Source organism: Lepidochelys olivacea, assembly GCF_965140295.1.
Source record: "Lepidochelys olivacea isolate rLepOli2 genome assembly, chromosome: 5".
In the NCBI taxonomy this organism is placed as follows: domain Eukaryota; kingdom Metazoa; phylum Chordata; order Testudines; family Cheloniidae; genus Lepidochelys; species Lepidochelys olivacea.
This window is the reverse complement of record NC_140415.1, coordinates 42,496,548-42,522,195: the sequence shown is the minus strand read 5'-3', so window position 1 is coordinate 42,522,195 and position 25,648 is coordinate 42,496,548. Positions and strand designations below refer to the sequence as shown.

Below are 25,648 nucleotides of genomic sequence, written 5' to 3'. Positions count from 1 at the left end.
GCTTTGTTTACTAATGTTAGTGTCTGCAGGTGAGTGAACAATAGTTCTCATCAAAGGCAGCTGATGGGTCTAAAGAATCAACATGGACACATGTCAATCTGTCATCAGAACAGAATTCAAATACTGTAGTAAAAGCTATAACACCATGATTATCATTTTAATACATATCCCCGTCATGCTTGCTTACATAACATAGCTTCAGCGATCATAAAACTTCCTGTTTTCTTATCAGTGCTGCATGCCAGTTATTTTTCACTTGTTGATTTACAAAAACTGTTCAACACAGGGGACAACAGTTTGCACAACAGATACAGCAGCAGAATCCAGAGCTCATAGAACAACTGAGAAATCATGTCCGGAGCAGATCTTTCAGTGGCAGCACTGAAGAGCATTCCTGATTTAAAGGAGGCATGTGGTTGTAGAACTAGAAATGTGAATGGTATATAATCCCAAAGCGCATATAATAGCTAGTAGCAAATGCATCATTGTAACTATTCTGCTTGGCCATGAGACAGAAAATCCTTTGTGTCTGTTCGTTAAGAATAAATCTGTTAAACAGATCTGTTGCACACAAGTTTGAACATATAGTGTGTGTATATAGAGTGAATCCTTTATAAACTTAGTATATATTGAATACATTGACTTATTAAACTTCCCATATATAAAAGTTATCATCTTTAGGCTTTTCAAATTAATGAACAGGATCTCTTTTAAAGAGAGGCTACTTGCTATGCACCAAGGCTGTGCATTGGAGTGATCTACAGGGCTTCTCAGGGGGGAAGTGAGTCTAATGCTTTAATGGGTGGTGGTGGTGGTATGCCTGCGTAGAAATTTAGTTTTAAAAATTACATTGTAAAAGGCCTGTTGTTCAGTAGTGAAGGTTTGCATGGCTCTGCTTCTTACCAGATCTGCTATGAAACAATAGATCTGACCACCACTTTGCTCCTTGTGATGAGCCTATGTGGGTGATGGAGTGCAATGTGGATTTAAAACATGTGCCAGAGCGTCAATCCTGTAACTGCGTAGCACTGAGTGTCCCTAGTGTTTGTTGAGAGGCTTTTGCTAGCAGCATCATATGCATTTCAGCTTTACCTGGTGGGAAGAAGGTGAGTGGTAGAGACTAGGGATGATTAAGAGTTGCACGTACAGAGAGGATGATAAAACTGAGCTAGGAAGAAGATGTGCAGAAATCAGAGGAAGAGACCAGGCCAAGGGAGAAGGAAAGGAATTTCTACTGCTATATATGTCCTCAAATCATCTTAGTAGCCCTGGAGGTCTCCATTATGGCACTAATAGCATAGGCATGGAAAGTTGTGCTTCATTCTTGTGTGTATACAGTATACAACCTAAGTTTAAAAATCCTTAACTGTGATTAGTTAAACTGGTCACACACCTGCACAAGTCATTAGCACTGAAGGTAACTTAGGTAATTAGAACAAAGAAATCAATATGTACCATTGTGCGGTAAATCACTGGCTTAGGCAAAAAACACAGTTAAGGATTTTTGAAGTTTAATTATATCATAACTTGTATATTTTAAATAAGTGATTAATGGTGTACAGGCCATGAAATAGTTCTTTCAGTCTGTTACTCTTCCCAGCCCTCCTAACCAGACACTTTCAGACCCCCTTGCTTTTCTGTATTTTTTCTTTAAATATTTTTGTAACCTGTTTCTCTTCAGTTTGCTATTCATGCTATCTACTGCTGCTGGATACACTTAGGCTTGGTCTATTCCAGTGTTTCTCAACGACTGGTCCATGAACCTGCGCCAGTCCCTGAGATCTCCCTGCCACAGTTTGGGAAGGCTGCAAGCCGGTCCCTGGTATCAAAGAGGTTGAGAAACACTGGTCTATACTACTAAATTTTATCAATATAACTACATCACTTAGGGGTGTGGAAAATCCACACGCCTGAGCAATGCAGTTATACCCACCTAACCCCTGGGGTAGACAGCACTAGATCAACAAAGCTACCTCTTCTCAGGAAGGTGGAGTGCCTGTGCTGACAGGGGAAGTAGTGTCTTCGCTAAGCGCTCGTGAGAAGACATTGCATGGAATGTAAGCGAGAGCAGAATTTGAAACTAAGGCAGGAGCTCCTTTGAGTTTGGTGATGGGAGGGTAAAAATTCCCAATTTTGTCAGGCTGTATATATTGCACAGGGGGGAAATTTGTAGCTGTGTCCATGGTGAGATGAGGAGAAAAGTTGTCTTAAAAACAAACACGGACAAGAAAACCAGACTAACATTCATTGCATAAGACACTTTATATTTTATTCATTAAATAACTCCGACATGGCATTAGAATATTAGCTTTATTTTTTCTGAAAAGAATGCTATTTATAATTGCACTACATGCTCATTAATGTACTTTGGGGGTGTATTGGAGACATTAGGCAAACATCCCTAAGCTCTAAATTGAATGAGTGCTACTCTGTTTTATTGGCTGACCACATGGAAAGAAGTGCTTACACTGGCTGACTTATGTAGGTACTTTAGCTTTTTTTCAGTTGTAGTTCAGGTAACTAATATCTGCCTTTAGGCAGATTATTTTTAATAAAAAAAATTGCTTTTTATAAAAACACTGAAAACTGATGAAGCCCCAAACAATAGTTCATTAGGAATCTACATATGCAAAAATAATTTGGCAGATTTTTTCCATAATGCACTTGTTAAACAGACCATTTACACAGTATTTCACCATTCCAGCTTTTTAGCAACACCAGTGTCAATTCCAGGTTTTTTTGCACTAAATTTAATAAAGGAAACAAAAAAACAAACAAAAAGTAACAGTGGGGCTTTACAGAAGCTAAGGATGTGCCCCAGTATATTTACCCTTGTCTTCTGACAATCTTCATTTAATATTTTATTTTTCTCTTACCCTCTCCTACTAAAAAGTCTTGTGAAGCTGAGTGTCTTTAATGATGGTTAAGTATAATAATCCTAAACTATACTCTTCTATATAACAATGATATAAACAAAGGTTGGCTGTCAGGGCTCAAAACAGCCACTCTTTCTGCTTGTAGTTATATGTACATGTAGCTACTGAGTATTCTGCAGCTGTCTGTGTTCTGGTAGAGCCAGCCCTGTCAAACTGCTCTGGAGTAGTCATCACTAATGCTATGAACCGTACTCTTGGAACCATGCTTATTAGAAGTTGTAACTTCCATTTTACATACCACACTGTTAAGAATGTGAGTCTTATTCCAGCATCTGTAACAAGAATGCTTCTTTTCAGAGTTTTGATGGCATTACCTAATGCGGGAACATGCCACACTTGTCACAATATAAAACTTACAACTGTCTATTATATTTTGCATATGAACAGATGGGACTTTATAGCTTAATAAAAATAGAACACTGAAATTCCCTAATGGACAGTAGCTGTCATTAACTACTCTTTCCATTTAAGTCCAGGAAGAGTTTTCATTCATGCTAAAATGTATTTTGCCACTCTGCAGGCTACATTGTTCACAATGTCATGACTTGTTTTAATCAGTAGTTGAAGAGAGAGCTTGGGTACTTTGAAAAAAATTCATACTGATAAGTGGAAAACCATGATCTAAACAAATATTGCTTTCATTTTAGACCAACTGCAGTTTCAGTGAACTAAATAAATAATTATGCATTTAAAATTTGTTTGGTTTTCTGTCATTACTGGTGCAGCAGCAAATTCATGTGGTAAGCAGTGGAAAGGGGGAAAAAATCTTGCAAAATGAAGAGTTTACTTGATTCACACTCTTAAAAGATATGAATGTCAAAAAAGCAGGCTTGTGTGGAAATGTTTTTTTTCATCTATTTGATGTCCCTCTTGAAAAATACAACTAAAGTTGTACTTCAGCACACAGCACCAAACTTAAGCATTTTCTTTTGCTGAAATGCAATTTTGGGTTTTTCCATCAAGGGAGAGGGTAGCCTCTCCATTGTCAAGAGTTCAGCTAGCTTCTCTTATAAAACTGTTTCAACTCTCCTATGATTTTGGCCTGATAATTGCACATTCCTGCTGAAGGCAAAGAAGAATAGTGGCTGCAACTTAAGAGAACTTCTCACAGTTGGAGAGCACTCCGTAATTGTTACAACACTTTCACAATTTGACTTGTCTAAGAGCTTGTCTATGTGGCAAGTCAGGCATGTGAATCTATAACACCTCCACTTACCGCATTATGACTTGCCCTGTGGACACTGCTCTAGTGCACTGAAAGTCCTGGAATGCAGAGTCACACCATGGTTTGCCATACAGTAACTCGCTGTGTAGACAAGCCCCATCACTTCTGTATCTCCTACCTCAAATTACGTTACCATATGGTTACATCTCCTTAAATGTGTATCAGATCAATTTGAAGGTACTTAGGTTCTATTTTGGGGGGGGGGGGGTAGTAGTTTTGGTTTCTCTTATTACTCTATTGAACTCTGTGGATTACATGAGGGCATGTTGCCCTTTATTAAATAGCTGAAATTTAGAAGGAACATAAGATTATTGCTGTAGCTGCTATTCTTTAGCTTTTGCTCAACTGATAGATGCATGTTGGTTATTTATTGGGGGAGGGGGAAAGATGAGTGAATTGAAGGCCCAGGCTTGCTCTCTGTAATTTATTTAGAGAACATAATTACAGTGAGGCTAAGATGGAAGCACAGTCCCAGTATTAGTCTAGCTGATTATCTTGTAACGAGATGAGATTCTCATGGTTTTCCAGTGATTAGAAACTATTAATTTTTGTGAAGTTTAGGTATGTTTTGGCCCCTCGCTCTGCAAACAAAGTCACATCACTCCTTCTGGGCCAAGATTTGTCAACATGCCTTGTGATATGAGGCGAGATTAATAAGACAGGAACTTTTCAGCTTGGAAAAGAGATGACTAATGGGGGATATGATAGAGGTCTATAAAATCATAATTTGTATGGAGAGAGTAAATAAGGAAGCATTATTTACTCATAATATAAGAGCTACAGATCATCAAATGAAATTAATAGGCAGCAGGTTTAAAACAAAAGGAAGTATTTTTTCCACACAATGCACAGTCAACCTGTGAACTCTGCCAGAGGATCTTGTGAAGGCCAAAACTAACAGGTTTCAAAAAAGAACTACGTAAATTCATGCAGGATCGGTCCATCAATGGCTATGAGCCAGGATGGGCAGAGATGGTGTACCTAGCCTCTGTTTACCAGAAACTGGGAATGGATGACAGGGGATGGATCATTTGATGATTACCTGTTCTGATCATTCCCTCAGAAGCACCTGGCATTGGCTACTGTTGGAAGATAGGATACTGGGCTAGATGGGCCATTGGTCTGACCCAGTATGGATGTTATGTGATTTTAGGTGCCCAAGTTGACCTACCTTAAAGAGGACCTTATTTTATAAAATATTTTGTCCCCTGTATAAATGACCCCTTTGAGTTGTCAATCTGGATATCCAAAATTGGAGTTACTCAGAATCACTAGTCATGTTTGAAAGGCTTGGCTCTGGGGTGAACTTTTACTGACTTTTTAACCAACATTATTCCAGGGGGAGAATATATTTGTTAACTAATAACTAAAAATAAAGGGTCAAACCTACCTACATTAGTATTAGGCAAGGGGGTTTGAGGAGTTCCTCTAATGCTTCCCACTCCCATTCTCCATCCATTGTATTGTAGTTTAAATAAATTACTGAAATAATTGAAACCAGAGTGATTATATTGCATTATTTTGACAAATAAAATATGCAGAATTTTGCAGATTTTTAAAATATTGTGCACAGAATTCTTAATTTTTTGGTGCAGAATTCCCCCCAGGAGTACAACATGCAGAGTGAAGGTAGGCTGTGTTGTTCATGCATACATGGCAACTTAGCTATTTTAGGAGGAAGCTATCAATCAAGCATATATTGATTAAAACAGCTCTGAAAGAGTAAGTTTAGCTTGGCCACTACCACTTGCTCTCTTAATTTATTAATCTAGTCATGATCCATCCCATATATTTAAAAAAAAAAACAAAACACCTCTCTCCATTTACCTATACTTAAAAAAAAAAAAAGATAATAGTGGAAAGTCTAAAATAAACATTTCAAACAAGGCAAGATTGCTGTGCGATAACCCTGGCGGAAAATGTGAAAAGCCAGAGAGAAGGACTTTTCTTTATTTAGTCTTGAAAATAACCTGGATATAGGAACCGGCCACTTCGGGTAAGTATGAAATTATCAACCAACACAAGGCCCTGGGGAAAAATGTTTACTGTGTGAATACAAAAAAAGTTTCCACAGTCTATTATGAAAAAATGGACTGTCCCCTCTCCCCCCAACAATTCATTCTAATTGTGTATCAGGTAATTTCCAAGAGTATCCAGTGACAGGGGCTGGATGCTGCAGGGAGCACTCCAAGGACTCGGATTGGCATGTGTCTATCACTATCCTGCACAGAGAGGGCGAGGTGTGCAGAGTGCTTGTGTGTGACAGGAGGTGTTGGTTTCAGGGAGCTGAGTCACAGCAGGCGGTAGACAAAACTGCTGCTTGCTAAGGGCAGGTAGTGGAGAGGTGCCTCACAATTCTGGGTACCCAGGGGGAAGCGGGTGGTGCTTGCACACTGGAGTTCAAGTCCAAATCCTCAAGTCCCTGACAGAAGAAGGGTGAAAATGAGAACTGAATTTTAATAAAAAAACAACAAACCTTGCAATTTAGAGGCTAGTCCCTCCAACTTAAAGCAGTTCTGCAGTCAGTGCCACAATGGGCACCCCTTTAAAGCCAGCATTGAAGTAGATAACTTCGTTCTTAAGATGGCTGCATATTCAATACAATAGTGCAAGAAATCTTGGCAGCTGCATTTTCAGACTTTAAAGATTTTATTTTCAAATAGATAAAATATGTATAGTTATCTCTTTAAAACATATTTTAAAACATTCCAAAAATGCTCACAGAAGACACAAATAAATAAACATTCTTATACCATTTGCAGATGTTTTAAACATGATTTGGCATCATTCAGATGTAAAATTTAGGAAGTTGGTCCAAGAAACCCCAGGGGAAATGTTAAAAGGATTTTTCTTCAATGTTCTTTTACTTTTGAAGAAATTACACAGACTTGTGCAATATCATCATACTCGTATGTTCTCTTCAAAAACGTGTCCATTAGTCTTAAGCCAGAGACACTCTAATGGGAAAAAGATGTGTACAAATTTTAGTAAGTAGATAATAAGTTTTGCACTACTGTGATCATAAAATAGCCACTACATACATATTATATCTCACAGTTACGTTGTTAAACTGATGTCTCTTACCTGTAGTCCCTGTACTGAAGACAATAGTGTAAGTGCAAGATGAAGGGATGAACTGGGGTGTAGCTTTCCAAGCTGTCTTCCTGAAACTCCACACCAGTGAATGGAATTAGTATTGCACATTTCCAAAACCAGATCCATAGTTCTTTCACTGCTAGATGAAAGCAAACAATAAGGAATAAACCTAGTTCTTTACCATTCAAGAAAGACTACAGAAGTACAATAGCTTGACAATTCTGTGAGCACTCATTAGAAACTCCTGATATGAATGGTTTGTTACTGAAGTTAAGGTGATCTATTACAAGTCAAAGTCTCAAAAGTTAGTCGGTTACATATTTGTTTTAAACCTGTAACAATTGTACAGTGAGATGGTAGCCATGCTGGGATACCATAATATCACTTCTTGTCCCATGTGTAAGACTACCAAAAAGGATAAATGCAGAATAATTGCTTTCCTTTACTTCCTGGCCTCAGCTACTGCTGAGAATTACATTATTTTTGGTACTTTTACAATCCTACTGTAGCATGACTATTACAAGTCATGTCAAGTGCCAACTTGATATTCAAGACTTAGATAGATTTAATTAAAAAAAAAAACAATTGAACAATGCTTCTGAGGGGTTGCAGGATAAGTGACAGTTAATGTTGACACTGAAAGTATCCTTTATTCTTATGGAAATTAGTTGAAGTAGTTTAACTTAGTGTTTACATTTATGCTAATCATGTAAGATGTTTTGTAACTTAAAACTTGTATCCACATTAATATACAAAATAACAAACAGTTACACAGACTTCCATCACAGAATTTTGGCAACATCCAAAGCCATTCCAGTAGTATCACCACCACCCTTTGGTGTAATTATATATTTATAATTTATATTTATGATCACTTTAATTTACTCTAATATAAATGTATTTCAAACAAAGGGTAGCAATATGTGGCATTATCTATATAGATATCCATCTACAAAGATGCATGTTTAAAATTTACTTTCGCAGCAAGCACTAAAAAAACCAAACTTCGCCTATCAAAAAAAATCAATCTCAAAAACCAATTGATATTACCTGCAATTTGTTATTTTACACGTAATGTCAAAAGGCTCTTCCAGATTTACAGTATCTGGTATAGTCTCCAAAGAAAGTCTTACATCACCATAACCTGGGGCCTGCAGAGGTACAAGAATAGTTAGCTTTTCAAGTGATTAATAACAAAGCTGAAGTACTGTACTGAACTTTCATTTCGTCTAGTCAAACAAATTTAAACTAAGGCCATGTCTACACTTACAAACTGTATTGATTCAGCTGTGCCGCTGTAAAAGTGCTCATGCAGTCACGTTATGATGATGGGAGAGAGGTCTCCTGTCAACATAATAAAACCAGCTCAACTAGTGGAGGTAGCTATGTCAAAAGAAGACCGTCTCCTACTGATACAGCACTGTACACATGAGCACTTATGCTGGCAATAAACTTATGTCATTCTGAGGGTGTTTTTTTCACACCCCTGAGCAACAAAAGTTTTGCTGACACAAGTGCTAGTGTACAAATGGCCTAAGAAATAGAAAGAAAAACAAATACATTTATCACAAGTTAAGATGGGGAAAGACAGAGGAAAAATAACAAGATCTGAACTGTACACTCCTTATGATTAAGTTTTCCAGTTTCTTAATTTAAGTTTTTAATGTGAGCCACATTTCACTCTCTGAGGGTGATAAAATCTTTCTTGTGCTCAAAAGCAAGCAACGGCGTGGATAATGGAAATATACGTTTCCCCACACTATCCCACTAATACATCTCATCCTTGACAGAGTTATCGATTCTATGAGTCAGAGGATAATAAATCTCTATATCCTTTGTCTATAGAACCTCTACCAAGACTGCCAAAAATATTGCTAGTAACTGGGTGGCATTTGATGTTGACACTTGTCCACTACAATTTGGATTGAGACTCCAGTCATTTTACACAGCTCACTGGTATAGCTATCATATTGCAGAGGCTTTGGTTACTCCCAGCTTGGGCTGAATTCAAGCCAGCAAACTGGAGATAAAAAGCTCTACGTTCTATTTCCAAAAGCCTTAACTGTCCATTCCCACCTGCCTTTTTTCTTTCTTCCCTCTCCTGAGTCTCACTGAGATGAAGCACTTAAATACTAGGGTAGTGGTGGTATGTTTATTATATGTTTTCCTGTATGAAATATAACTTTTCATATGACATCCTTCAGCAAGTATCACAGAACACTTTACAAAGAAGTGATGCAAAGAGATAATGATTGACAGAGGGGGGAACACATACTTGCTGGCAGGCTGAAAGGCATATATGAAACAGAGAAATATGATTAATTTTTAAAAGTGTAGATGTGCAAGGAAAGCCTTCTTGAACACTAAAGCAAGTAGACAAGTACTAAACTCATTTGAAGAGCTGAAACAGTTGCTTAAGAGAGAATTCCATATCAATACAGCAGCTATAAAAAAGAACAACCTTTAACTTACGGGATTTGAGGGGAAGAGACACAAGAGGCAAACACACGAGAAGCAGGCTAAAATGGGCCATCAGATGTGTTCAGTGGGATTGGGAGATAGGAATCCAGTGAAGGTGAGGAAGAATGGAAAGGATCTGATCCCATTTCATAAACGAGAGGGTAGTTTGGCCACATTATTTGTCACAAACCAAGGAGTAGGTAGTGCTGCCTAGTGGACAGAGCAGAATCAAGAGGGCAGAACCGGAGGTGTGGTCAGGAGGCAAGCCAATGATCGGAGTCAGGAGTCAGAACAGAACCAAAGGGCAGAGCTGGAGTGGTCACGAGACAAGCCAGTGGTCAGAGCCAGGTGTTAGGAATGAGGCATTCACAGGTAGGCAGAGTCTAGGGCTGGAGTGGAGCAGGCAAGAGGTAGAGAAAGGGTTCGGTAGGAAGCAGGTCTGGTGCAGCTGTGGGCATGGAACACATTGAGCAGCCCTTGTATTGCTGTTACTAAGGGCTTCAATGATCATTTATTGGTTCTTCTGACCAATCAGGTAGCATAGTCACTTAGTCAGGGCTTATTGGGCCCACTATAGCTCATTCAGTTGCTAGCCCCAAATCAGATGAGTTCCTGACTGTATTCTAAGATTCTCTCAAGAGTTGGGATTAAGAAAAACAGCAGTGCCATTCAGCAGTAGAATGTTAAGGTCTAGCAACATCTTACGGAATTAAGACTGGAAGACAGACAGAGCTGATGAGCCAGAGAAGAGATGGATTTCACATGCACAAAGCAATATCTAAAGTTGAAGCTAACAATTAGACAGTCCATAATGAGAATAGGCCAAAAGTGAAGCCCTAGATACGAGAAAATGGAAGGGAACATCGAAAGCCTTCGTCAGAAATGAAAGAGTACCACTAAGTGTATGAATTCAGTTAGACACCAGGTTTCTGCTTGAGGTGCTTAAGAATTGTATTGTGTAAAGCCACATAGAGAAATTGGAAAAGAAGGAAAGAAAAATATTATCAGAGGAAAGGGGTATGTCATTAACCACGCAGAGAAGGGCAGCCTCAGTGCTGTGACAGAGAGCAAAGCCAGACTGTTCTACCCTTTTTAGAACCTTACTTAGAAAATCGTATGAATAGGGTAAGACTATTTAGCAAGCAAGGAAAGGTCAAGTCAGTATTTGCAGAAGGGGATGACAAGCAGTGGTTCAGAGTTAATGTGAAAGCCAGCAGATATTAAGGGTTAAATTCAGGACCCACTGAAGTAAAAGGCAAAAAACTCCCATTAAGTAATGGCAGGAGTGATAAATAGTAAAAGTAGGTTAGCAGGAGAAAAATGAATGAATGAAGAGGAATCTAGCAAGGAAGTAGTTTGACGGGACTGAAAGGTCAGAGGAGAGAAGTGTGGGAGTCAAGTTCTAATTGGATAGTGAGAAAAATGAAACATTTGTGAGCCACGCAGCATGTATCTTTGAAATAGCTAAGGGTAGAAAACGCCTCACAGCTCTCGTTAGAAAGAGGGCTACTGTGAACCACTGGTTTACAATGACAAACTAGAAGTGAACCCATCTCTGAAATTTGGAGATTCATTACATAGTCAGCTGCGGTTTCCATATGCCCAGTGAAGAGGAAACTGAGGAGTACTACTGGCTTTTCAAGCACCAGCAACTGGAGTTAAGCTACTGGACATAATCAAATTACCAAGTAAGTGTGTCCAATGAGGAAGGGGACAGAATGAAAGAACTCTGATTTTTGGTGGGAAAAGTCTGTTTTAAAGGGGAAAGGGTTTATGTTAAAGAGGAATTAGCGATAAGGTAGGCTGAAGATGGGAGAGTTGGTTGACAAAGGACATAAGCAAGCAGACTAGAGGTGCATCAGTATACCTATGAAGTCCTAGTGATGTGAACAATAATGATGATATCTACAAAATCATGGCACACAGTTACTAGATGAAAGGTGCTTACAGAAGGGACCATTTCCAATTGGATGTGGGGGAAAAAAGATGCTTGATGTAAACGTACATACAAGTAAAAAGGGAAAGAAATGTCAGTAATTCGATGTGAACTTCCAAGTGACTCTCAGAGTAGCAATGCTGCATTTCAGGTTTGTCTTTCATTGATTCCATATCCGACATACTGTTTATAATGAGACAAGTTAGGGGAAGTAATATCTTCTATTGGACCACCTTCTGGTGGTGGAAGGTACAAGCTTCCGAGTATCTTAAGAGCTATGTGAGCCTCAAAAGCTTACATCTGCCAGTAATAGAAAATATTACCTCACCTACCTTGTCTCTCTCAAATCTTGAGGCAAAGACAGCTACACCACCACTGCAAACAACTGGTTACAAAGAGACATTTTTCCTGACTGCTAGTTCTGCAAGTGCAGCCTGGGATGCAATTGTCAAGTTGGTATGTGGGAAAGGAAGAACCCCTCACCATCAATAAAGGTGCTGCTACAAGCCAAATTTAACTCTTTGTGATGGGGTTGCACAGATGACCGATTGGCCCTGTAATAAGAACTTGTACGCAACTGTTGATGAGTCACAGGAAGGAAGAATAGAATTCACTCATTTTTGCAGTGTTGGCTCTCCAAAGCTAAGAAGAGTAAAATATAAAAACTATTTTCATTAGAATAGTTCATTATGTTCTTCTTAAGAAAGCAGATGAGTCCAAATGTACAAAGGGAGCAGATCTGTGGGATAAGAGAGGAGCCATATTTAAAGTCACTCCCTTTTGAGACAAGAACTCCACTTCAATATGTTGGCAAACTCCAATCAAAGAACTAATTTTTATTTATTCTCTGGTACTTTGGTAAATTAAATGCTTTACTCTTGCAATTCTAAATTTATGATCCATTAAGTTATGTGGTTCAATGTCTCAAAAATGGACATGTTGCTATGCAAAGTAAAATATCAAGCAAGCTGAAAGGAATTTTGCCTCTCATACACCCACAAACATCAGGAAAACCAGCATTATTGTTCAGCTATGCTACCTCAGAAAACATGGTTTTTCACACTTCATAGAGCAAGTCTTTGCTGAAAATTTATACTCCATAGTTTTCCAAAATGTGTGTGAAGTATAAAGACACATGTTGAATTCAGAATAAGTTCAGCTAGCAGGCAGGCACTGTGAACTCTTTTCTTTCTTGTCATGGTTTATGTATTCAATTTAGCATTCAGTCATCTTGAAAATGGATTTTTTTATTGTAAAAGACCTACCATTCTTTGGAGCTGGCTGGTCTGCAACCTTCCCCGTTCACCTAAGTTTGTTTTCCATACGATGTCTAGTTTTCCAATTACTGTTACACCTTTAATCACTCCAGCTTTCTCTGCAAATTCCTGCTTGGGTTTTAGGCAGTATAAATACTGACGAGTATCCATAGGTTGTAAATATGTCCTTGAACCAAATGTAGAGACACTAGAAGAAAGAACATTGTTCCTCAGTTTAAACTGTTCTTTTCAACAGGATTCTTGATCTTAGCCTTAGCAATAATCCAATAAAATCCTATTTACTTTGTGTATGGTTTCTTATTCAAAGTTGAAAGATGCCTACAGAAAGTTGTTCTTACAGAAACATGGAAAATAAGCTAAGCAGAGACAGTGATCATGCCAAACAAGGAAAAACAAAGCATACTGAGAAGAATTCAGGATCAAGGAACTAATTTAAAATATTTATAAGTATAATAACCATGAGGAGTATATTTACATGTGGGGAAAAGCTGTCCTGGGAAAGTCAGTTTTGCTAAATTATAGCTTGTATTGTCCATTAGTTTCTAGCCTAAATCATAGTCTTCTGGTGACACTTTGTGGTTTTTTGGTTTTTTTTTTTAAACAGGATTATCTAGTTTAGACAAGGTTTGTACACAACTTTGAAAAAGTAAAGCACTATGAAAGTTTTAAGAATCATTTTAGACCAGCGTATTAAAACATCAGCCTCATTTTAAATTCAAACCAACAGCTGTAGCATTGCTCCATTTATCACATATATCAAGTAAGAGATATAATTTGCACTATATTCAGCCTGGGTTCAAGGTGGGTGGGAGAGGGAGAGAGGTAAATAAGAACTTGGCAACATAATGTGCAAAAATGTAACTTCTATATTTCATCCAATAATATTTGTCCTAATAATTTGAGAAAGGCATTCTATGTACAGGAATGGAGCTGATCTCAAAACCTTAACTAAGTACACGATCAGAGGCCTGCTTTGTCTTTATATCTGTTAAAATTAATATAAAACAGACAAAAGTAGAATGTGAATAAATATTCTAAATATCAGTAATATTTCTAGCCAAAACATTTATGTTAACAAAAAAAAAATAAGAAAAAGAAAAAGTTTAATGAGGCTGCCTGTACTCCCTTGTGGAAAAAAACACTGCAGTGTGTGAATAAGCAAAGAACTCTACAGATGACATGTTGGCCAAACTGACATTCTTCCCAACAACACTAAGGTCTGCTGAAAGAGGTTTTATAGTGAAGGGGGAAAGAATCTATTTTAGGAAACTGGATTCACTCATTCGAACCTGCTTACAGCGTACTGATAGTGTTCTAAGTTGCATTAAAAATAATCCACACACCAGGTAACTTTAATAACCTACCAGTTCAATTCTACAGCCTAGAGCAACATCTACTGTAATATTAATAAATTCAAGAGCAAATTAGGCTAAACACCATCCTGTAGCACCGAAGAATTGAACTGGTAATAGCACAATGGCACTCCCTTTCTCAAAAGCTTCCTGAGATGTTACTGGAACTGGTTGCTCCACCAGAGGCTCAGCTATCTTCCAACCAGAAGGAACAGGTATTTTAGCCGAGGAAGACCAATTCAAGTTGGTGAAAGCCGATGGCTTTCGGCACAGTCCAAGGACAGCTGGGCTTAAGAACTGTATACTAAAAACCTAGCACTGGCAATTCTTCCTATCTTTTAGTATCACCACTTCATCCTGCTAGTGAAGAAACACATCAACACTGTCCCCACTCTTCACCTGCAAAATCTCAGATGACTTTGTCTTTCTTTGCATTGATTCTTGGTCCAGTCCTCTCTGCCACTGCCGCTATCCCTGATACCCCATTATTCAGCTCTTCCATGCTGTACCTACACAATAATGCCCTTCCTGAGCTGGTCTACTATACCATTTAGATGCCATACTATAGCACTGCTCAACTGGGGAAGCCTGATCCAGAAGTGGAGAGCAAGAGTGCACCTGGTGGGTTACATCATGCTGTCTGAGAACTATTTAAAATCCAACAGCAGCTCAATCCCTACTCTTATCTCTGCTTCTGCTACCCTCGGTCCCCTCACACCCAATCCCAGAGCATCTCTTCCACCATCCCTGTCCTGCATGTAATTCTGCTCAAGGACAAGGGAAACAGTGCTGCATGGAGGGCTGGTGTAGGCTTTACAGCCCATAGGAACAATGCTTCCTCTGCCCTGGAGCTGAGCCCTCTACAGGCAAGAAGAAGTCACACTTTACCCCACAGCAACAACATAATTCCTAACTTACTCCCATTTTTGGATCTGACACACAAAATGACCAAAAAGTCATCCATTATTCAAATCCCACACTCTTTTGCACCAGAAGGATTGTGGGATATGGTGAGTCACAGGATGATTTTCAGTCATTTTGTGGTTCATGGACCAGAAAAGGTTGCGAACTGGCGCTGTCGCATATATTAAAATAAATACTACATTTTTCTAGGATCTTGCAGGGCCATTCTGCTGACCTACCCTGGCAGCCAGCTCTAGTGAGTCTTATTAGTTATAACTGAGAAGTACAAAAGGGTTAAAGCTCTCGCAAAAGCAGAAAGCAGTGGGGGCAAGGTCAAAGGTGTCCTGCAGGGAGAAATCCTAGGAAGAAGCAAGGTTAGAAAGAGCTCAGGCTAAAGTTTGTGTTTAAGTAAACAATAAATGAAACACCAAGAAGGGAGTACATTTTCAACATATCTAGTTGGTGTTTATCATGTAAGGGGCAGGTTAGCAACACCATCCGTTTTCAGTGTCTGAGTACAAATACGACGGTAAAAAATAGCATCTATACAAAGAAAACTTTTGTACCCTTTCCCACTCCTACCTCTACATGTCAAGAGCAGGGGCTCAATTCTTTAGTTTCCCAAAGGAGAGTTGAGTACTAAACTCTACTAACATGATGCTAATTTTAACTTTTATCTTTAAAAAATTATATTTAATATAGCAGTTTGAGTCAAACAGGAACTTCTCTCTGAATTTTTCCTTACCTTTCCCCAGCTTTGTTGACAGTATTTAGTTCTGCTACGTTGTACATAATAGATGGCTCTAATGAAACCTTCTCCATAAACATCGGAGAGGTTGTAATATTCTGAATCTGAGCTTCCAGAAATACTTCATCTGTCTGAAAAAGCAGAGGACCAAGTTTATAAAGATGTTACTAGGATTGTAAATAAAGTACAGTGTCTTATTGTTTGAAAAATATTAAATCACAAAATGTGATTAGTTCATGCCTGCAAATCAAAGCTACAGTAAGTAATGCAAGAAAAAAATCTGCATCCCAATACAATTAATGGGAGCAAAAGCGTTAGTTTATTTATCTTGCCAAACAATGGATGTGGGATAGCTGTACTACATTCTATCACCTATTCTTTTAAAAGGTTTTGAATGATAACTTCTCAAGGCTTTCTTCAAGTCAGCAACAACTTAGCTTTTATTTAAGATAATTTTTGAAGTAATAGAACGAAAGTTAGGGAATTGCAATGTACATTAAAGACATGCCATGCCAGATTACTGGTGCATCAAGCTAAGTACAAGAAAAATAAATATTACAGGAATATTTAATACGGGTAGTTTATTTATGGAACTGAAATACAAGAGATTAGATATATGCTCTGAGCTTCTAGTATTACTTTAAAAGGACATTGAAATGTACTAGCTACAAAGCAATCCAATCTCCTCCCTTGTTCAGCTACATCATGCAACAGCTACTAACATTATGTAAATCCATCATTTCATTGGCACTCTATATCCAAAAATTCTATGAGAAACATCAAGTCTCCTTCAGTGTTCACGTCCAAGAATGGTACGTGCAAGGTGCTCTATAATGGGAATCAGGCTGCACATGGTTTCAAGTGTGCGAGTTCAGATGGAGGCTGCCAGTCTCCAAGAAAGATAGGGTTTACCCTTCAGCATAGAAAGCAAGGAACTGGGAGTGTCTGTATTATTATGGCTCCTCCAGAGTTCCACGTAGGTGACAACACCTTGACGTTCTAAAATCTTAAGACTAAAATAATTGCTGGAAAGTCCAGGTTATCAGAGGCAAAAAGCATTGGGAGAACTGAAAAGAAATTCCTTTTGTAATTAGTTAAGGATCAATTCTGCACCAACTAAAGTCAATGGGGCTTGATGATTTCAGCAGGGACTAATCTGGGCCCCTTGGTAGGATTAGGGAAAGGGTACAGATTCTCTCTCTCATGTTTATAGGGTTTTTTTTGTTTTTTACTTTTCTGATTGTCTGCAAATATGTCTCATTTTATGTTATGCAAATAGGGTCTTGCATGTAAATTAAAGCGGACAAAATGGGATAAATATTCTCCGATGATTTACTCTCAAAAGATGCTATATTAAAAGCAGAAGCATGGAAAGGTATTGGAGACCTCCATTATGTCCTAAAAATGTAAAAAACAAAAACTGAGGAATGATAACAGTATACATACAGTAATGAAAGCCCACCAAATCCACATGTTATGGACAGGTCCAACACTTGTGGGAGAAGGTGGAGAGAGATTCAAATAAAATGCTGACCTCGTAACTAACGTTTCTCAATTAATATAGTGTGTGCCGATTTAACAGTTTAAACTATCATCCAAGTATCTCTATGGACTTAAACTCTTACTGTTTGAAAATATATATATATCTATATATACCTATATATATCTATCTATCTATCTCCCATAAATCCATTGCTTAAAATCTCCATTTACCCAAATATCACATCAGTTATTTTTAATGCAGCAACCATCAGCAAAAATTTAGAAAGAGCTCTGTTGAAGGGGAAAAAAAAAAAGCAGCATAATGAAAAAGCAAGTTAGTTTAATAAGGCCAAGGCTGATTCGTTTTAATAGTATGGTTAAACTCAAGTGCTTATAAAGAATTCAGTTCATTTTAACACAGCACACACCTTAACCCTTGAAGTAAAATAATAATGCAGAAATACCATACTAAATCATCACTGCATGCAATCAAAAGTTTGAAAGCATAGTTGTAACTAGCATGAAGGAGGATATAAGACATTTGGTGCTCTCTCCTAAAACCCACTGTCTCCACCTGCTGCAAACAGAAAAGGGATCTATTACAGCTTAAACAAGAAGATAATCTTGTAGCTGAATTTAGATACTGGAAACAGCTGATTACTAATGTTCTACATTCTCCCGAAAGCAAAAATGTAAAAAGGGATTAAACTCAGTTTCCCCAAACATGAAAGAAACCATTACCAATCTCTTTGTCAAGTTAAAAAATAAAATTAAAAAAAAAAAAAAAGATAAATACATATGCCTGCTAAAATTATGGTAAAATAACTTGTAGAATTACCATCCCAAAAAAGTCTCAACTTTTGGTTTCAACAATGGGTATTAAAGAGCTAACATTTTAAAAGGATTATATATAGCTGCATATATTAAAAAAGAATGGATGTGAAAGTATCAGTTAAGATTATTTATTTTAAAAACATAATGGAAAAGAATGTTCTGCATAAAATTAACAGGCACAGAGACAAATAGAAGACAATTTAAGAAAGCACATATATTTATAAAAAAATAAATAAAAATTACCACAGAACTGAGGTCACTCTAATGGGAAAATAAAAAAAAAAAAAAAAAAAAAAAGACAGCATTAGATAAATTAAGGTTAAATGTTAAGAAGGAGGATAACTAACTTTCAAACAAAATGCATTTCTGCATTTTTTGTTCTTTCTAAATAAGACAGCATTAGTAAGAGAGGAATGTAAATAAAAACAGATACAAACATATATGACAACTATATTTCTAACAAGGTACAAGTAGTATTGTTAAATAGTTAACTTTCATTGCTTATAATCACACCTCTAATTTTTCTGAATGCTGAAGAACAAATCCAATATGGGATAGGTTCCGAGTACAAGGTGAGTGAGCTACAGATAAAGGTATGGTGGGATAAGCTAATAAAATCAAAGGTGGTTAGTCCTTGGGCAAGACTGAACTGGCCAAGTTTATTCCTAGTGCAAATCCATATTGCAATTTTTTTCTGAGATGGGTGATGATCCTTGTCATCTTTCCAGAAGAATGGAACTGTTCATATATAAGGCCAGGAAAAATGTGATATATGCTTGCAAAATACTCAGCAAAACTCAGAATAGCAAGTTCCCAGGAAAAGCCTATTACTACAGACAAGTTCCTCAACAAGGCTAATTGCAACTGTAGGCTTTTTTTTTTTTTTTTAAAAGGCCCAGTGCAGCAAATACTTAGGCAAGAGAGTACTTGTACTCAGGTGACTGCAGTGTTTGCAGGACCAGGATCCTTCAGGCCTGATCCAAAGCCCATGAGAACCTTTCCACTAACTTCACTGGGTGCTGGTTCAGGCCCTAAAATTCCAAGGAATAATGTCTTCCGGTTCATTTATATAGCACGCAACAAATCCTGGTTCCGATCCTGATTTGGGACTCTTGGTGCTACTGCAATACAAACAAAGACCTTACATATGACCCTTTCTCTTGTCTCAATAGGAAACATGTTATAACTTGTTATTGGAGAGTGGCAATCCATTCTCTCTAGCGGGAGACCTTATGAATAGGTAATATCCCATTTGTAGTAGTCCTTGCAGTAATTTAGCAGGTTAATCACCCTTTAAAACTTTTAATTACTAGATCTTATATACACACATATAAAATACCTTATTTATAGCTCCCTTTTATACCCAAGGATCATTTTCCTTTCTTCACAATGAGAAGGCTTCAGATTTCATCCTTCCAACAACGTTACTATTAACATAATACTACATGGAACTTCCAACCAAATAATTGTTTTTGATAGCTCTTCATTTTGATTTTGGCTTTCCAATTATCACAAACAGCAGTGCTAATTATACTTTAATACATGACATTACAAACCAGAAAAATCCATTAATTGTATTTGCTATGCAAACAAAATTCTTGATAAATTTGGACTATTTATTCACAAAGTTTTCTTATTGAAATTATTCTGTTTAATCAGATAGATACAGCGTGGTCACATACTAGGATAACAATGCTGTCTGAATTCCTGGACAGATAGAACAAAATGTATTATAACAGCCTTGCAAAAATATTTAAAAATTTAACAGCTCAAGCACCAAATCTACCTGGCCACCTTTTACCGTGATTATGAGGATGGATGGATAGATAATAGTGGAATGAGGGGAAAAGGAAGGTATTTCACTCACCTGTTAACATTTTCCCCCTTCCCCGAGACAAGTGGGCAAACAGAATTTTGGAAGGCTGTAATAGTTATACCATCATATAGTAATTCAGTATTTTTATTGCAGACCCATATTTTCAGAGATTTGTTCGTGGGCCTTAAAAATAACTGATCCGAGCTAAAACTTGGTATAAGAGTTCAGATTTAAGAAGTTTTTTTATATTCTCATGTAATTCAGAAAAATGACCTGCTCTTTAAAAATTTCATGTACAGATTCGGTTTCCATTCTTCATGAGGGTATTTCAGGACAATAGGACATTCCACTTACGGAGTTAGATGGCTAACCTCTGTGCTCTTTCCAACTGGAATACTGCTACTGAAGCAATAGTATATCCATGATACAAAGCAGAAGCATTTATTTTGCCCCTTGGAGAACTTTACTTTACCAATGGCACATATATTTGCCTTGCAACAGTATACTGTTAATTTTCAGTGACAAGAATATTTAAGAAGATAATCCATTTTACCCACTCAGATTCTGAGACTGTTTAAATACCTCACTCCGAGAGAGTTTAGTTAAAGTAGAAGGACTCAGCCTTGCAAGATTAGATTAAATTTAATCATATACTTTAAGACGACTTTTAAAAATTTAATTCAGTTTCAACTTCTTATACCTCTTTCCTGAATTTTAATATGAGTAAAAACCTAGTAATTAGTGTGCTACTCATTGGCAGCTCAGGGGAAACAGCCACAGACTGCCTGTGTGACCTTGACAAGACGACAATCTTTGTGCCTCAGGTGCCCATCTGTAAAACAGGAATAATAATCCTTCCCTTCCCCTGCAATTTATCTGTCTTGTTTATTTAGATGGCCAGCTCTTTGGGACAAGGACTGTCTCTTAGTATGCGTATGTTCAGTACCTTGCACAATGGAGCCCTAATCTTGATTGCAGATTTTAGGTATCAGTGTGCATGATTACACCTCTAGGAAGTATATAGTTTTCTTTAATCAAATCCACTCAAAGTACATATGGACTTTATATGTTAGCAAAATAGTTTAAATAAGTTTCATGCAGAGGGGTTTTTATTTATTTTATTTGGTGGGGAGGGGGGTAAATCTTCTCCAGCTCCATGCATTTCAGTTCCTCCCATCCCCTTCCTTCATCCTATGCTTAGGTCCTAAAATTAATGAAGTAAGTATCTTCAACTTTATTTTTGTGCAATTTCCTTTCAAATGACTCCCCCTCAGATTAGACCAGTGGTACGTACCTCTGGTAGTACACAAAGATCTTCCAGGGGGTACATCAACTCATCTAGATATTTGCCTAGTTTTACAACAGGCTACATAAAAAGCACTAGTGAAGTCAGTGCAAACTAAAATTTCATACAATGACTTGTTTATACTGCTCTATTTACTATACGCCAAAATGTAAATACAATATTCATATTTTGATTGATTTATAAGCAAGTAAGCAATTTTTTCCAGTAATAGTGTGCTGTGACACTTTTGTATTTTTATGCCTGATTTTGTAAGCAAGTAGTTTTTAAGAGAGGTGTAACTTGGGTGTACACAAGATCATTCGGACTCCTGAAAGGGGTACAGTAGTCTGGAAAAGTTGAGAGCCACTGGACGAGACAAGAACATTCGGTGGAAGTTTCTGATGAAATGATCAGCAAAGAAATAGTTACTTTATTTAGTAACTCCAACATAATTTAACACCCACCTTGCAACATAAAATCTTGAATCATCTTACAAGCATTGATTACCAGTACAACATTGCTTTGAGGATAGTACTAAATTCATGTCAGAGGTAGAGAATCTTAAGAAGAAATTAAGTGACTCGCCCAACACCATACAGCAAATAAAGGATAAAGCTAGGAACAGAAGCCAGATTTCCTGGCTACATGTCTTGTATTCTAATCCTAAAGGTTACCATGGAAGATTAAATTCTGCAGAAAATTTAGAAAATACAAAAGTCCACAGGGGAACCCCTAGATATACAGAATACACTGAAATTCCATTTGCAAAAGTTTCTAGTGCCCATAAAGTCGTAAATAAAAAAGGGAAAATCTTCTATAAGTCTCTAATTAAAAGCATAAAAATCCAAAAGATGGATAAAATGAGTACATACAAATATGTAGCACTTATATAATGTCTTATATCTTTGAAGTGCTTTGTGCATGTACTTATATAAATGACACAGATATAAGACATTTACGTTACAGAAAAACCATGTTCACATTAGAGCTAAACAAAATTTTCCTGAAGCCAGCCAAATTAGTACTTTGATACTGAGCACAATTAATCCTCCTTATGAGAGTTTAAACAGTACTCTCCCAGTCAGCCTTAAAATATTTGTTACAAAACAGAAATACAGGCAATTGTGATTGCAGTTATTAAACTTCATAAGGAGAATGCAGTACATGCGCATATTGTTACTGGATCAAAAACAAACATATTCCTTAAATCTGAATTTATTTCTCCCTTTCTCAGCCCAACATGGAAAATGGATGATGAAATGGACATTCCATGTCTGGCTTGTTGTAATAAAAGGGTGAAATCAAAGTAAATTAGTCTTTTTTCATAGAAGATATAAACAAGGCTGGTACAACTAGCACCTCAAGATACTACATTTATTTAAAAGAAACTTTTCATATTTAACCTTAACACTATTTGCTATGCAGTACGTAAAATTTAAAAACCTCACACTTACCTCAGCATTATAGAATTTTGTTTTTACATCTAGTGGTTTGAGAACCTGATTGAAAAAAGAATACAGATTAAAAAGGGCTTTCTCAGATTTCTTTACCATTATTAAAAAAAAAATACTGATTTAAACTGTTATTTCTTAGGTTCTTAAATACTGAGATATCTACTCAAATTATAAAAAAGTGTTTTTCTTTCTGATCTAGCAGGAAAGCAACATATGTTAATGTAATGCATAAGAGTTAGCTCCTAGGATTCTTTCAGTTAAGAGATGCAGCACTACTCTTGTGTACAATTGCTTCTTCTTAGCTACATACTTCATTGCTTTGCTAAATGTATGAATAATTTGACAAGGTGTTGGAAAATGCTTTCATATAAGAAAAAGTCCTCTTACACTGGGAGAAAAATCTATTTTACGCAGTTGATCAGTCTCTTTAAAATAATGATACACTCTTCTTCACTATTCAAAAAAAGGGTTTTTTGTTTTGAAGAAACAAAAATGTGAAAGATTTGCATCAAATTTCCCCCAGAGTTTTACAGCAAATGCAGCTTGCCTAGGAACTCAAATACTAAGTATGAACAAAGCAATGAAATATCAGAGGTATGCAATTAACAAATCAAACAATTTCTGACTCAGCCTTCTAATTTAAAAAACAACTGTTACATCTGCAGTGGAGATTATTAGAAACAAGCTAACGAGCATTTTAACCACATAAAATGAGCCATTATATACACAATCCGAAGGCACACTCCTCAATAAAAAAAGATACAAATTACTAGTGCCAAAACCCACAAATGTTATGTAAATTTCATATCAAGTCATACACAGTTTGCTTGAGAAGTTATATTTCGTCCTAGTTCACATCAGTTAACGAATTCAAGCGTAGAATTTATATCTGCTCTCCAATTGAGGCCAAAGAGAAGAAAAATATTTACTTCTTTTAAGCAGAGTTTTGAGAATTTTGTATTACATAAAACGTTTAAAAGAAACCAACCTTTCAATTGATATAGTTGTAACATTTAGTGATGTTATAAAATCAGCTAAAAATCCCAGAATTTATTCAGAAAATGGTCACAATCTAATTCTTTGCCAACACCATTATGTATAAACTGCTCTGAAATTATTCTTGTTTTCAAAGATTTCACCCGATTACCCCAGGGCTATCATCTTTCTCAGTACCCATAAATCTTAAGCCATGTGGGCTGCTTGCAAATTTCTCTACATAATATCCTACTTTTAGTATCTGAACACATGCAAACAGTAAAAAATGTGTTATAAATTATCTGTCTCCCTGAATTCCCTTATAATTCTCTCCACATACTGCTGCTTATAAGGACTCTGTATTACATAAATATACATTCTACCATTAGTGCAATGTTTACACAAGAAAGCCTAGAGCCAACCCAGCTCAAACTCCTTATAGCAGAGTTACAAAACATAAAAGTACTGTATCACATCTGAAATTCCCAGGAATCTTGTAGGCATAGCCAATTAGTTTCAAAAAGAGGTCTTTCTATAAACCAGATAGCAACATAGCTCACAGATTATACCCATATATTTATGCTCATTAAAATATCCTAGGATCATGTCAGGGCATTCTAATACATATTAAAAAATATCACACTGATTATTAAGCTATTTTTATACAATAAAGTCAACATGCTACCTTCTGTTTTAGAGTGCTCTTCAATATCTCAAGCTTTGGATACTGAGAAATGTGCCTGTTTCTTGAGCCTTATATACACTGTTGGAACACAGATAAAAACCTTTAACTATAGAACTATCACTGCTTCTCATAATATGTCTTGGGAGCAATTAATTCCTCAAATTATTCCACATGTTCCTAATGAAACCCTAAAGACGCCCCTGTCAACAGCAGAAGTTAGGTGAAGTTGGTGTTTCTGCAACATTACAAGTTTCTACCATCTCTTCACAATCATAAAATATTATCTCTATATATCGTGTGTCCTACAAGGCCTGAGGAGCACATTTAAATTCCAAGCTGGCTGTTCATTTTGATGGGTATATCATATGTAAAGCAAATAGTGTGTGGCTTTTTAATGTTTGTATTTTTGATATTTATATTTTTAATTGAGGTATGTGATCTGATTGCTGTGTATAAAATAGCTGTGATTATGTGTGACTATTAAAACTTAAGAATGTATTTTAGTCACCAATAGATATGTAACAGTTGTGTGCATTTAAATGAGGAAAAACTATGATAGCAACTAATTACATACAGCTGATATTTCACTACCTTGTTTGCAGATTCCCCTCTCTTTACCGTAAAATATGTTTTCTTTTATGCAAATGTTGGACAATTTCCCCTTTCCCTCCATCTAAAAATCCCAAAATATTGGACTATAAAGGAATGTTTTATTATTTACAGTAGCTGACTACCTATTTTCATTTTCTTTGTTTTCTTCTATCCTGGAAGGCTGGTTTTGGCGTCAAGACCTCTTCCTATTCTACTTTATTTAACAATCAATAAACACCTGTCAAAGTTTTTCTGCACAAATTTTATTCATCTTAAAAATACAGTAACTCTCAGAGAACCAGAAAATGACAGACAGAAAAGACCTATGAGGTAATTACTACATTTCCAGCAACCAGTCAGTTTTATTTCTTTCAATATATTCACCAGTCCTATTTTAAATGACTGAGGTGAATGAGCTTGCACCAGTTTCTTCAGACTATTTCAAAAGATAAAAGGTCTTATTGTTAAGACATTAATCTTACTCTCTAAGAGAAAATTTCCTTCATTTAAGTTAATCTCATTATATCATGTATATGGTGTCTTGGCCACCCTAAATAGTTCCTCTCCAGTCTTAGGTCCTGATCCTACAATCA

The 25,648-nt window shown here is 36.7% G+C and overlaps 2 protein-coding genes across 6 annotated transcripts in view; one reads left to right on the top strand and one right to left on the bottom strand.

The window, feature by feature from the left end:
* Positions 1-5,902, top strand: part of SGTB (small glutamine rich tetratricopeptide repeat co-chaperone beta) — a 42,306-nt gene extending 36,404 nt beyond the window's left edge. Inside the window, exon 11 of the mRNA XM_084627815.1 lies at positions 287-5,902. Within this exon, the coding sequence (XP_084483941.1) occupies positions 287-398 (112 nt within the window). The 3' untranslated portion in view covers positions 399-5,902. The remainder of the gene's footprint in view (positions 1-286) is intronic.
* A 332-nt stretch (positions 5,903-6,234) lies between these two features.
* Positions 6,235-25,648, bottom strand: part of TRAPPC13 (trafficking protein particle complex subunit 13) — a 45,057-nt gene continuing 25,643 nt past the window's right edge. Inside the window, exons 7-14 of one of the 5 annotated variants that reach the window (XR_014711731.1) lie at positions 22,805-22,849; positions 18,493-18,510; positions 15,931-16,064; positions 12,919-13,117; positions 8,308-8,408; positions 7,246-7,396; positions 6,915-7,118; positions 6,235-6,583 (exon numbers count right to left, since the gene is read on the bottom strand). Coding sequence is in view for 4 of the 5 variants with exons in the window: in XM_084628848.1 (XP_084484974.1) it covers positions 7,014-7,118; positions 7,246-7,396; positions 8,308-8,408; positions 12,919-13,117; positions 15,931-16,064; positions 18,493-18,510; positions 22,805-22,849 (753 nt within the window). In the remaining variant the exon portion in view is untranslated. Of the gene's footprint in view, positions 6,584-6,864; positions 7,119-7,245; positions 7,397-8,307; positions 8,409-12,918; positions 13,118-15,930; positions 16,065-18,492; positions 18,511-22,804; positions 22,850-25,648 lie in introns of those variants that run through there. The other 4 variants (XM_084628848.1, XM_084628849.1, XM_084628850.1 and 1 more) reach the window with 4 other exon arrangements.